General features: G+C 41.2%; 1 protein-coding gene across 5 annotated transcripts in view; it reads left to right on the forward strand.

The window, feature by feature from the left end:
• Positions 1 to 12,252, forward strand: part of LOC144646950 (cartilage intermediate layer protein 2-like) — a 52,071-nt gene extending 39,819 nt beyond the window's left edge. For all 5 annotated transcript variants that reach the window (XM_078506671.1, XM_078506670.1, XM_078506673.1 and 2 more), the window contains 4 exons: positions 732 to 2,718; positions 4,935 to 5,011; positions 10,838 to 11,458; positions 11,810 to 12,252. In XM_078506671.1, coding sequence (XP_078362797.1) covers positions 732 to 2,718; positions 4,935 to 5,011; positions 10,838 to 11,458; positions 11,810 to 12,009 — 2,885 coding nt within the window. In that variant the 3' untranslated portion in view covers positions 12,010 to 12,252. The remainder of the gene's footprint in view (positions 1 to 731; positions 2,719 to 4,934; positions 5,012 to 10,837; positions 11,459 to 11,809) is intronic.
• The last annotated feature ends 2,495 nt before the right edge of the window (positions 12,253 to 14,747 follow it).

A 14,747-nucleotide genomic window follows, 5' to 3' on the forward strand; every position in this document is an offset into this window, starting at 1 on the left:
TCCAACGAGGAAATGCAACGGCTATACGCGTATGTTGCAAATGAAATACGCCCAAATTAATCACTTTTTGGCCAAGGCTTTAACAAGTGGAAAATAACGGGGGGGGGGGGGGGGGGGGGGGATGTGAACGAAGTTGTGTTTACAAAAAAATTGGAACTTGTTTGTAATAATGGCCAAACAATAGCTTTCGGTTTCTTTTCAGTTCTCTAAAAAATTCATTGGCAACGTTCATAAGGCTCATTAAGAGCATCTGTTCTTACTATCCTTGTGAACTGCAACATTCATTGCGAAGTGGTACCGGTGAAGTCTAGAATCCCCAGTTACATGCTTGAAAACGTATAGCAATGTTGGTTACTGCCATGATGATTAGCACCTTTTAATGAATAAATAACTGAAATATAAAACAAGTTGGCACTTTTTGGTAAAGATAAAAATAAAATGATAATCATAACTCAATCAAAATTGAAAACTGAGAACAATACAAATCCTATGAAAATCTTAATGTGGGACAGTACTTTGAAACTGTTGCCTCTGTTGCCTGCGCTTTAGGAAAATTGCGATAATTTGTGATAAAAGGTTTCTTCCTCATGCTACGCACCCGTTCACATTCCGCAGAAAAGATATTTTGAGTCGAGCAAATATTTAATATTTAAGTATTTGAAATGGTGTAGATTTATTGTAGGTTTAGTCCACATTGTGTTCTTAGGTACATTTATGATTTACACTTTCAGGCAGTGGCAACGATTCATGCGAACCCACCCCCACGACAAACCCTTTAACTTTGCCTCCCGGATGTTTTGAAGACAGCAGCTTGAGCAACAGCGTCAATGTTGGTACTTGTTCCAATGAACCATGCGTTACGCGAGGAGAGGCGGGTGGCTGCGGAGGGCAGGAATCCATTCGAAAGTGTTGCAGCCCTGTCGCTTTGTCTGACAGCGCCGTGAGCTGTGATAACGGTCAGACGTTTACTATTCAGAAAGTCACCCGCTGCGCTTGTGCAAATTGTTCTGTCTCGGAAATTATTGTTCGTGGAAGAGCAGTTGATCGCGATGGAAATCCGTTAAAGAACGGCGAGATAACTGTGGAAGGTGGAGGAGGAAACTTCTCCACAGACATGAGTGGAAATTTCAGGATTCCTGTCAAATCAGGCACTCAGAGACTTGTGCTGACCTTTAAAGACACGCTCCAAGGACTGTTGATGGACACGACAAAAGCATTTACACTAAACGAGGGTCAGGTGTCATTCTACACCATTGTACTACAAACGAAGCCGCCTGTAATGGTATTTTCAGCCAGTGAGGAGCAGCTAATAGCTCTTAATGGATCCGATGGAAAACCCAGTTTTTTCGGCATCATGATTCCTGCAAATGCATTCGTTACTGCTGACGGTGCAATCTACAATGGCAATGTCACAGCAAACATCGGAGTAGTTGATCCTAGAAGTGAAGCAGACATGGCGGCAGCCCCGGGTGATTTTTCAGCGATAGACGAAAATGGAGAGGAGGTGATGCTGGGTACTGCGGGAATATTGAGGCTGGCTTTAACTGACGATAACGGCCGCCAACTTAATCTGGCCAAGAACATCACTGTCGTTTTAGAAGCTGAACAGTTGGATATTCCCCCTGGTGTTACAGTTGCGCAGTGGTACCTTAGCCAGACAACAGGCCGCTGGGTCAAGTTTGGAGAGCTGCGTCTTGAAGAATCTGCTGGAAGTTTGGGGAGGAAAAGACAAGTAAGGAGGTTCTTTGTGGGCATAATTATACCAGGTATTCCTTGGGACAGAATTAACTGGGATTACGTCGCTATTGCCAGCTTTGTCCGAGTCAGAGCTCCTCGAGGGACAGTGGTGACTCGCATTGGACTGACCGACAATGGCCAACAGTTTACTTCTTACCGTCAAGAAACCGTTCCCGCCAGTGGAATTCTGTGCATTCTATCTTTACGAGACAGGCCAGCAATCCTGCGAGCAGAACTAAATGGAGAGCCCCTAATTCCACAGCAGCCCATCTTCTTTCCTGTAGCAGTGAACGCTCAGATTATCGGACAGTCGTTTCAGTTCAATTCTACAAAAGTAAGTGACAGTGGCCCAATCTACCTCTTATTCGAGCGAGGAAGATGTAGAGAGAACCGAGTAGGTGACTTAGCGTTTGAATTCGAAGAAGCCAATGCCAGCCAACTTTTCCACTGGGAAAGTCCTCGAAATAACGATCCTAACAATCCCCGCTTCTGGAATGTGAGGCCGGATGAGATTTGTTTCATCAAAGCGGTCATTAACGGATCGAATCCCGACTCAATCATCTATGTTAATAGTACCGGAAAAGCCCCGGGTCAGCCTGACGTGGGATACGGTTTCACTGCAGAGCAAGCTGCAATGGTTGGCTCGGCAGGCGTAGTGTGCTTGGAGTACCGATGCAATGAAGGCCCGCAAGTGGCGTATCAGACCCACTTACAGGTCCTTGCACTGACAGGAGTATGCAGAAATATTACCCTCAATAGTGTTCTGGATGGGCAACAAGGGCAATGTGCTGTACGGCCAGATAATTCCTCTAGTGGCGAGCGCAACTTCTGTGTGCCAAGTGACTTGGTGGGAGGAGACGCAGGGCTGTACACAGGTGATTCAGCTTTAGCCAAGAGCAGGTGTCTCACTGGAGACAATCAGTACGTTTCAGGACCAGCGATTGCCACAACTACAAACCCTACTGTGACAATTACCTGCAGGTTAGTTAACGCTAGCTTTATGCACGAGCAAATTTAAATGTGGCAGTGGGAAAATCCTTAGTCAAACGGTTTCACCCACTGCTAACCTCATACACGTGCAATTTGCAAATTCAGGGTGTGATTTCATTGATTCTAACTGGCATTGACAATGCAAGAAAACGGCTGAGGGATAGCCCTTGCTAAACACGAAGAATCCAATGACGGCACTGACACATGCAGTGAAAGAGTCCAAGAGAAAATAGTTTTTCGTGATATGATCAACCACCGAAATGCATGAATTTTGCGTCCGTGTGGACTCTCATGCAGCATACTACAGCCAATGTATTTCCAAAAATAACGACGTGCTTTAGCTCGTGTGCCTTTTCTCACACATGCCCACTGATGAGCCCACGACCACTTTCCCCCTTTTTGGGGAGCCGGAATTATTGTGATGTGTTTTGGGGGCAGGACGCTGTACCCTTATACAGCCTCTTTATGCTGAGGAATATCAATGAGTACCGGGAAATTGATAACAAAACATCGAGACTTTTCTTTCTGCGAAAATAATAAGCAAATAAAAACAAAAAATTAAATTAAAAGTATATCCCAGCAAGACCTAGAAGCTTAAGGTTAATGTATCAACATCAAGAAGCTTTACATGTATTTCCGTGACCATAAATACATATAGAATTGCAAAAGCATAGGAATTAACTAAAACAAGACTGATAATAATAATCAGGTAAAAATGAAAAACGAAAATTATGTTACATCAGTTAAGATAAGCATGACAAAATAAACTTTGCCAGTAGAATAGTAACATAGCGATTTGGAGAATTCATTAATTTTTTAGTGGCTTGTACAATGGAGGTAATTGTTTGATATTCGGAAGGTGATATAATTCTACGTATGACCCCTTCTTCCGCTAGCACAGATACGAAAAGTTAACATGGGATTTCTCTCCCTCCCCTCCACCCATGACCAATACTGTCCACTTGATACGAGTGGAAAAATACGTTTTACAAGTCGTACAAGTGGACAAGTTGTGTCGACTGGACAAACAAAGTTGCCGAGTGGGAAAATGCATCTCATTAGTTCACTCAAGGGGCCACAGATGCCTGTCCTAACCTTCCCACTAGAAAAATGCATCTCATTAGCCAAGAGCCGAAACAAACACGGTACACATGAATATACTTCGTTCTTTAATCAATGAGCAAAAACAAGCGCTCTATCACATGAATATACCTCGTTCTTTAATCCTTGAGCCGAAACAAGCGCTCGTCACATCATAAGCTAATAGCCGCAACAAGCGCGGTACGCATGAATATACTTTGTTCTTTAATCCATGAGCCAAAACAAGCGCTCTACATGTAAACATGCCTTGTTTTTTAATCCATGGGCCGAAACAAGGCGCTAAAAACCCAACTGTGACATTTTACTGCACCAGTTTAGTTAGCGCTAGTCAAGGCTGGCAGCTAAACTGCTATGTGCACTATCTGTACGTCGAGTTTCATATGTGGAAATGATAAGAACCTCAGGAAAGCAAATTCACGCACTGACAGTCAAAGAGATTTGCAAATTAATTGTGTCACTTAAACTTTATTGATTCTAACTTGCACTGACCATGCAAGAAAACGGCCGATGGGATGACATTAACAAGCTTTAGTGAAAGTCATTTTTCCCAGTCACCGAAGAAATTTGCTCAACATGAAGGATCCAATCAGAATAATTATTTGTGACGTGATTAACCACCAAAGTACATGTATTTTTCGTTCGTATGGACCGTGTAGACTTCTGCAACATGCTCCAGCTACTTAGAGCGTTTAATAAGTGGTTTACAAACCTTTAAATGTTTTGCGCACGTGTTTCCCGAGACAAAGGACAAACCTCTTCCTTTGCAGCGTTGTGTTTGTGTTGACTGCAATTTCGTGTACTATGGACAGAAAGACAGACAGACATACAGAGACGGACAGACAGACAGATAGACAGCAGCAAGAAAGACAGACAGACAGACAGACAGACAGACAGACAGACGGACAGAACGTTGGAAACAGAACGTTGGAAACAAAAGTTACAGAACATAGAAGGTTCGGGTTGGAGAGTTGTTGTTAATGTTAACACAAGTCAGTGTCATGCAATGATTTTACATTCTGGTAATTATAATATAATTGATTTAAACGTAATGTTGGAGTTACCAAAACTACGACACTAACCGATTGTCGTTTCTTTTTTCGTTTTAGGACCAGACCAACGACCCCACCAGCCCCACCATCTACACCCAGACCACCTTTGCCAACTACAAGCCCACAACCCACAGGTAACCACAGGAAAAATATTTTTTGCCTATATCCATTTTTGTTATTGACTGGAATAATAATGCAACACAATGACTTTGTCCAAGGATACAATCTGGACCCCTCTAGCGTTTGCGCACTAGCCATTAAGTCACCGCGCCTCTCACTTGAGTCATTGCTTCCAATCTCGTCCCCAGAGCCTGCGTTTCCCTTGACCAGCGGGCCGGGAAACTCAACGGCTCTGGACGAATCCAAACCGGAACCAGGAAATCCTGGTTCCGGTGTGATTGTGCGCGTGCGCCAGAGATTGCAAGACTCTTTTGCGCACGCTCCACGTTCCACTGAATAATTAAAAAGTCATTCGACCGTTAATTCATTCACAGGAGACAAGACATGTCTGCGGTTTTATGCAAATTCAGGTCGTGTCACGTAATTGTAACAAGAGCTCTTAGAGCTTACAACTGCGCTGGTCTCGTGAGCACTTTAGGGAAGCCATGTGGGGGGAACAAAAATGCACCCCCCCCCCCTCCCCTTATCCCCTTTACATTCGTCGAACACTGTTGCGACTGACAAACAAGATGGTAAGAAAACACTTTGCGTAATATTTCATGGTTGACTAGTTCCATCCGAAATTAAACATTTTTCTTATATGCTAATGGTGGCCAAATTTAATTCCCACGATCCTGATCCGTGAAACAAAAAAATATTTTAAATCAGCATCCAGTGTTGTATTGAATTACCGTTTAAAGATTGAATAACCAGCTCCGAAAATGGAATATTGGAGTAAATAAGGAAATCAAATTTGAGAAGAACACTAGACGTGTGTTTTGCTGAATGGAAATTCCCTGGGGAATTAATTTACCAATGACGTAACCCTTGCAAGTCAGGGCATGCTTGTCTCAGTGGTTTTCCATCAGATTTCAGAAATCCTATAGATGACACAGTTCCAAAAATAAATAACGCTAAAAAGTCGAATCATTCACACTTAACATGCTAAGTTTAGACCAGAGGATTAAGTTAGTTTCCGTTTGTAGCAGATTTAAACCATTTCAGAGCATTGCGTGATTCTTGCCGATCAGTGCCTTGTGAAAGTAAAAATTTGTTAACGCCAGCACATTCCAGGACACAAACGTAATGTAAATAAATGTAAATTCTTGCCCGCTAAAGCGTATTTATTTAAAGCGTGAAATTTTAGTATTTTCTTTGATTCAAACGCCTCAAAATACTTCACACTGAATTTTGTAAGTAAAGATTAATGGATTCGCAACGATTTGAAAGGTAGCTGATAATAGCTTTGAAAAACTACGTGACTCGAGGTCTAGCCGATCGAAAGTGAAACTTGTCATGTCAGCACATTCTTTTACACCAACGTAATGGTATTTATTCACAGATTCTGGCCCGCTGAAATATATTTTTCTTTCGACGCATGAAAATTTAGAATTTCCTTTGAATAAAACGCTTCAAAATCGAATATTTCACACTAAACATTCTTTGTAAAGACAAAAAATAAGGAAATGTTTCCATTTGTTACTGATTTGTAGCTTCTAAACATCGCGTGACATGAGCCTGACCGAGTGGAGGTTTGGTACAGGTCACCGACAAAACGAAAAATAACAAGAGCTCTTAGAGCTTACAACTGCGCTGGTCTCGTGAGCACTTTAGGGGAGCCATGTGGGGGGACAAAAAATTAACCCCCCCTCATCCCCTTTACCTGCGTCGAACAATGTTGCGACTGACAAACAAGATGGTAAGAAAACACCTTGCGTGACAATTCATGGTTGACTAGTTCCATCCGAAATTAAATATTTTTCTTATATGCTAATGGTGGCCAAATTTAATTCCCACAATCCTGATCCGTGAAACAAAAAAATCTTTTAAATCAGCATCCAGTGTTGTCTTTAATTACCGTTTTAAGATTGAATAACCAGCTCCGAAAATGGGATATTGGAGCAAATAATTAAATCAAATTTGAGAAGAACACTAGACCTGTGTTTTGCTGAATTGGAATTCCCCGGAGAATTAATTTACCAATGACGTAAATCTTGCAAGTCAGGACATGTTTGTCTTAGTGGTTTTCCTTCAGATTTCAGAAATCCTCTAGATGACACAGCTCCAAAAAATACTTAAAGCTAAAAAGTCGAACATTTTACACTTAACATGATAGGTTAGTTTCCATTTGTAGCAGTTAAGCTTTCAGAGCATTGCGTGATTCTTGCCGATCGGTGCCTTGTGAAAGTAGAAATTTGCTAACGCCAGCACATTCCAGGACACAGACGTAATGTAAATAAATGTAAATTCTTGCCCGCTAATAAAAGCGAATTTTTCTTTTAAAGCATCAAATTTTAGTATTTTCTTTGATTTAAACGCTTCAAAATACTTCACACTGATTTTTTTAAGTAAAGAGCAAAGGATTCGCAAAGATTTCAAAGGTGGCTGGATAGCTTTGAAAAATTACGTGACTCGGGGTCTAGCCGATCAAAAGTGAAACTTGTCATGTCAGCACATTCTTTTCCACCAACGTAATGGTATTTATTCATAGATTGTGGCCCGCTAAATTATATTTCTCTTTGAAAGCGTAGAAATTTAGTATTTTCCATGAACCAAACGCTTCAAAATCGAATAGTTCACACTAAACATACTTTAAAAAGACAAAAAAGAGAAAAATTTTCCATTTGTTACTGATTTGTAGCTTCTAAACATCGCGTGATTTCAAGCTCGACCGAGTGGAGGTCTGGGTCTGGTCACCGACAAAACGAAAAAAAAAAATAATAATAATAAACCGCGTGCAGAGCAAGAACTGCGCAGCGCAGTTAATAATAAACCCCGTGCAGAGCAAGAACTGCGCAGCGCAGTTAATTAATGCTGTTTTGGGATCATTCTCTACTGTTAAACATCGTTATACATTAAACATGCTTATTTAAGTGAAAAAGAATTGCTCTGAGACTGTTGATGTCGTCTCCAAACAGAAATACATCCAAAAACTGCACATGTTACGATTGCGTGCACAATCTGTGATTTGCATAAAGCACAGACTTTCAATTCCCCAGGGGCCAGGACAACCATCCCGACGCACGTTCAAATTTTGGCGCGTTACAGATCGACCAATCAGAAGTATTTTCATTGTTTCTGCGGCTTTTTAGAATAGCCCAGAGGTCACGATCCCTGGCGCAGACCAGAAGGATCGCGGCCTCTGGGGACGAGATTGCATTGCTTCAGTATTATTGGCTTGTGAGCGTAGATGAAGAAATGATCACGCAAAATCACACAAATTCTGGCGATTGCGTGACTGACAGCCGACTAACCGTGCATGTCTCGCGGTGCATATTATTATTATTATTATTTTTTTTATTTTTTTTTTTTTTTGTCTTTTCGTGTGTCTTGCAAATGTTTAGTGTTTGTTCCGATTCCTCCAGTTAAGCCAAACAATTGCCAATGAATGATACGAAAATGAAATATGTTGCCTACTGCATGAAGGGGTGACTTATTTGCTAATCGCATGAATGAGAGTTCACTTTAGGAATATCACTAAAAGAAATTTCTCTCAAAGTTGCACGAGCCTTAATTTAAGAATGAACACTTTTGATGAACACACTTCAGAAAGGGACAAAGGAGAATAAAAAACCGGATCCTGGTGGAGCTGATGAGCAAAATGTATTAATAGGCCCCCGCCTCGTACGCCTATGACTCCATGAACAGTGAAAAGACTGTTCCTGATTTGACTCTACCTATCTTCCTGCAAATTTAAAGAATTCCTGTAAAATGTTTTTCAATTAAAAAAAAACAAAAACATATTCGACTGATAACCTTTTCGGGTGCCTTTCGGAAAATGTTTCGTACGCGCGTTATTTTCGGTGAAACCATTGCTAACTATATATCTATGGCAAGGCTATGAAATGTAGAAGCCAAATATGTGAAAATCTCTGAAATTTATAGCTTCAGTTAGCGTGCGCGAGCCTTCAAACTTAAAACTGTCGATTTTCGCTTAGCTGAACTACCCGCATCCGCGTTATCTCTTACATCAAAACAAACTGCAGTATATCAATCAGCACTTTATAGGCTACCAAAGTTTGTCGGGCTTTAATCCAGTGGGGGGGGGGGGGGGGGGGGGGGGGAGGGGGGGAGGGAGCAACTTCCCATACATTCTCTTATATGAAATCTGAGCGATGCTCTCACAACTTGCAAAGCAATCATCGGGACGGTAGTCAGCGGATGTCTCTAAGGCGCATGAGCAGCTCCTTTCTTTGTGAACTTGCCAAAACAATAACAACATGGGACTAGTGGGAGAGTTCGATTATTATTTTTATAGTAGTAAAAAAAAAAAGGTTTTGTAAGTTTTGTCTTTCTCCGGAAAGGTTCTTGGTGTCAATATGTGGTGTTTGTTATTGAATAAAACCATCACGGAAATGGTAATGAAAACGTGGCGATCGAATATTCCCGCGCCGGTGGGAGCTATTGTTCTTGCTCTATTGTCTTGCGGTTGTTTGTTGACGTCGTTCTTTGTTTTACCTCATTTACAATCCCCATGTGGGCCAGTTCAAAATCGTGATACAATCACTTGCATTTCAGCACTAAAAAGTAGTACGGCATCACAAAATTCTGCGTTCTTATAACTACACAACGATGACGAAATTTTGGGAAGCACACTGCTTTTAGATTTTTAGTTGAGAGAATTAAACCCCTTTATAATGATTCCGTTCCACGGCATGGTAGTCGTGATTGCCATAGCTTCCATTTCGCGGGAAAAAATTGCCTGTTGCATCATCGTCCAAAAACCGCTGACTACATCGTGAATTGATCGCGTTGCAAGTTGTGAGAGCATCACTACTCGGTCCCAGACCTCGTTTCTTCCCCCCCCCCCCCCCCCCCCGCTTTAATCTTTCTATTGGTTTCTGGGAAAATAAGCTCTGAAGTTGGCCAATAGGAAATTTTTCGTTTCGCGTCACGCAAAGAGGTGTCACAGTAGAAATATTTTGAATATTTTTAAAGCCCGACACACTTTTATGCCCCAATATCCTACGATCATTTTGGCCAAATTTCCTAAAAATCCGACAAATCTACATACCTTATTAATTCATTTGAAGAGAAGTTATTCGTGGAAAAATAAACCCTGAGATTTTTGGCCGAAAAGATTTTACTAGTTTTCACACCTTGTCAACGCGTATATAGCCCCCTAAAGCTGCTTGCTACAAAACAGTTTCGAATTCACAGGAAAAGCTATTCGCGATTGCCGCTCGATCTGCAGCCATTGCATTTGTTTATACCTGGTTAAAATGGGAAAACGAAGTCGGGCGTGCGGAAATCAAATGTAAATCAGAAGAGGCAAAGCGGTAACAGCAGTTCTAAAAGACAGGAAACCGCAATTAGCCCGAGCGTGGAAACTCCTAGTGCAGAAAACTCGAAGCGCGTGTTCATCAACGCTATAAATTCAAACGGGTAGGAATACTTATTGATTACAGTCTTACCTGCTCGTTTGATAGTCGCTTTCAATTCTAACAAATTTGCCTCGCATATCTCCTCGCATGGACCACAAATAAAACGCGAACTCTTCGTGAACAAGTTACGTAATGTGATCATTCTTGGATGTATTTCCCCGTCAAACTGCACGGGTGTTCCGAAGTGTTGACATCTCATAACACCTTTGGTAATTAATTTGTAGTCACGCAAAACAGAAAAGTTGCAATAACTCTGAAAGAAAAATACGTTTTAAAACATTTTTTTCTAGAAGAAAGCCAGTAGAGTGAGCTATCTTCTGGTAACTTGTTACAATTTTGCAAAATTCCACCCCGAAAAGCTTATCTGTAACCTTTAACAGCTCTTACAATTTAACGTTGTTAATTTTTGCGTTACAGTATCCGTACTTATAACCTTGGTGGTGTTTTCTGGTGTTCCTGATCCACAGTGGCGGGTTAATTTGTCCGACTTTAATGGGTCAGACTATCAAGCAATCCAAAATAATAGCCTCAGTCCAGACTGCATACCTGCAAAACTCGGATACAAAGGATTCTTAGTGGGGGACGCTGGAAGTGAGCGACTGATTGTAGGTCTAGATGACGCCTTAATCGATCGTCTGCAACAGGTTTTGCTTAGTACAATGCCAGTTGGGTTGATACCCAACCAAGTACGCCAGCGTGTTTTAGATGAAATTGGTAACGTATCGCCGGCTGCAGATTGTTTTCTGACAAGACGTAAACGTGTTGCACCTCCGTTTAGTCCAGGTCCGTGGAATACCAATCCTAATACTAGACGTAACAACAACTGCTACAACTGGGCAAATATTCGAATCACGAATACCTATGCACAACCTGGAAGAGGAGGTGGACAAATCTTTAACCCGCTGAATGGCAGCGCAGTCCGCGATGCTGCAGTACGTGATGGCTTGTTGTTTCCGACTCCCCAACCTGGGCCTGCAGACCCTGTCCCCGGGATTCCTCCTGGACTACAGCTCCTCGTGGCACTTTTTGTTGACCCAGGTGAGTACAGACTTGTGATTGACAAAATGGATCCCACCATGATTCTTTCAGGTGCTAAAAATAAAATATTTCAACGTTTCATGTATAAAAGGAGACGGCGAAGCGTATTTTAAATTTTTGAGCGGAGGGAGGGGGGGGGGGGTGGTCTTGGGGTGGTGGGTGTTGGCGGCTTGAAAATGAGCGCCGGAAAAAAGAGAAGGGGCTCTCTTTCCTAATTATAGGAAAAGCTTAATTATGGGCGCTTTCTGAAAAAGGGAAGCGCCTTATCATTACTATATTCCAGGCAGAAAAAACAACACACAGTATATTTCAAAATACTTTCCCATTTACTACTCTTGGCCTCTTCTTCAGGTATCGATTACCACTGGTACCTGTTGAATGAAGGCGGATTATGGTCTCACAAACCTGGTCAAACCAGAGTCATACAAACGGACGAGGCGGGAAATAACATCACTGATCCAAGACAGGCTGACAAAGGACTGAATTGGAATTATCAATTTGTTGGTTTTATGATAACTGATGTCTCTTTAGGAGTGGTCACGATTGCATGAGTTGTTCCCTCGCAAATAGATTTATAATCGTAAGGGGAAGTTTAATACTATAATCTTTGGTGTACGAAAAATTAAGGAAAACGTAACAACACAAGTTTGGTAGCAAAGGCTTATCGAGGCAGGAAGGAATGTATGTTACTATAAGTGGTGCGATAAAAACAATTTAACAAATAAGTAAAGAAAACGTACCTAATGATCTGTACTGCCATTGTTTTTTTTAATAAAAGAGACGTCTTACACAAACTTGTCATTTTTTTAATAAGCCGGCAGTGTCACGTAATGTTCCACCCGGGACAAACCCGTCTCAGACAAAAGAAGCTCTAATTTGCGACCACATCTCAGACTTAAGAGTAAACTGTATACCCCATCAAATACGGTAAAAATGAAGGGGATGTTTTTATTCTTATATTTTTACCACAATACTCCAACATCTGCTTTTTCTTCGCACACTTCAAAACGACCCGATTTAGCTAAGCAGAAAAGCATAACGTTTTGATAACCTTTCCCCATTGCGCGACTCCATCTCAGACTATGAGGCCAAAATTGGAATTACATTCATAACAGACCTGGAGATTTAAAAATGGGACCCATTCCAACGGCACATACACGTATAGCGTCTATAAGTTTTTGTCCCCCTCCCCCCTCCCCCGGCCGTAGTGCATTAGCTTTGTATGCAGCTAATTCCAGAAAGGATGTCGGAAAAAAGCACAAAAGTGCACGCGACAAGTCCGAAAGGTTTTCTGGGCCAGTATTCGCTTCAATTTTGCATATTGACCTAGAGGAAATACACGTTTGTGTTTTTTTTTTGTTTTCCTCAAAGAAGGCCTATTTCTGTAGCTTTACTTTTACAAATGCATGTCTTTGAGTTTTAAAAATTCTTTTAAAATTCAGGGAGGCTAATCAACATGTCTGAAGAGAAAGAAGACGTGCAAATTTGCGTTTGTCGTGTCGTTCTTCTCATTCTCAATGGGATTCAGCACGTGCAGTAGCTCTCAACGTCTACCCATATTACCTTTTGGTCTTGTCGCGTGCACGTTTGTGCTTTCTTCCGACAACCTTTCTCAAATTAGCTGTATATTGTAGGTGTCTGTATTAAAAAAAAGAGTTAACGACAATCCTTGATGTGATTTATTATGATTTCTACCCCCAAGCATCGGAGACAAGTTAGAATTTTAACATTATCGAAATTGGCCTATTATGCTAGCCTGCACACAGGTTGAAGTCGTCTCCTATATTTTATTTGGTACTGTTCTCGGCTCGACAAAATTGCGTGACTTGCCTAATTTTTTTTTTTCTAAAGAGACACAACCGCATTGATGGCGAGTTCAAGAGGACTGGTAGCCGACGTCAGTGTACGACCTTTTTGCAAGGGGGGGGGGGGGGGTAGGTCGGATGTTTGACTGATTGGTTGTTGTGGCACAAATAAACTACCAACATGTAAACCAATATGCAAAGCATATAAAAGGTCATTCTATCGACATAAATAAGGGCATGCATTGACATGATGTTACCTTCCGAAATAACGAGGAATGTGGGTAACTGATCAAATATGACTATCTGAAGGTGCATTCTCAGTCGGTACAAGTCCATTTTTATGGAACTTTCACTTTCAGCTTCAAGCAAGACGAGAAACCTTAAAAATACCGGTAGAAAATTGTTTATCGTTTCGAGTCGTTTGACACATTAGTCGCCGTTTGACATAAATCTAACACTCCTTTGGCAACCTAAATAGCCAAGAATGCAATTAGCTTAATCAGCTTCTTTGAAACACTTACCTTTATAGTACAGTTTACTTCGAAAGTTCTCAAAGCTCGTTGAGTTCGTTGAAGATTGTGTTTCACCCGCCATTGATCAGATTGCGTTACACAAACACGTGAGGCAGCAGTCAACCTCGTTCCCAAAATACAACGAAGTCGCGTGGGGGGGGGGGGGGGGGGATGCAGGTGGTTCGGAAGTCGGGAATCAAGGCGATGTTTTTTCAAAATACAAATAGCATTTTATTAGGAGAGTATTGATATTTCAAATTTTGGATTTAAGATTTTTTTCAGCGATATTTTTTATAAATCTATTCGTGACGTTAATCAACACCATTCACCCCATTCCCCGGCGTTTTTGACGGACTTTGCATGACTTTTCATATTTTTTCAGGCTGGTAAGTGTTGCTCGGATGTAAAAAGTGTTATTTAACAATTAGACTACTAGCCCGAGTTTTCTATGAGCAAATAGTCAACGAGGCGCAGCCGAGTTGACTATTTACCAGTGTCAGTGAATGTGGTGGATATTTACCACGCGCACTTCACTTCGGTGAATAATTGTTAATTATAGCACTATTTGGGAAAAGCGCGCGTCATGGTTGATTAATTTGGCGTCTACTATATGTGTTTTATGGGTAGACGAAAGAGCGTCTAGCGTCAGCACCGCAGTTCCAAGGATAAAAGTAGTTTTTACATGATTATACACTACGATAAGTTTTGTTATTTACCTTTGCCTTGTTTAGTACCAGATTTTAACATTTTTTCTTTTAATTGACTTTATTTCTTAATATAAATTCGTTTTCATTTTTAACCAGTCATGCAAAGTCCGTCAAAAACGCTGGGGTGGGCAAGGAATAGATTTATTGAATTTCCTAACTCCAAGTCCAAAATTCGAAATATCAATAATCTTGTATTAAATAAAATGCTTTTTGTATTTGAACAACGACAACGCCTTGTCTCCTAAACCGTCGGTTCGACGAATTA

The sequence above is a fragment of the Oculina patagonica genome, chromosome 3 (assembly GCF_052425735.1).
Source record: "Oculina patagonica isolate OP01 chromosome 3, crgOcupat, whole genome shotgun sequence".
Classification (NCBI taxonomy): Eukaryota; Metazoa; Cnidaria; class Anthozoa; order Scleractinia; family Oculinidae; genus Oculina; species Oculina patagonica.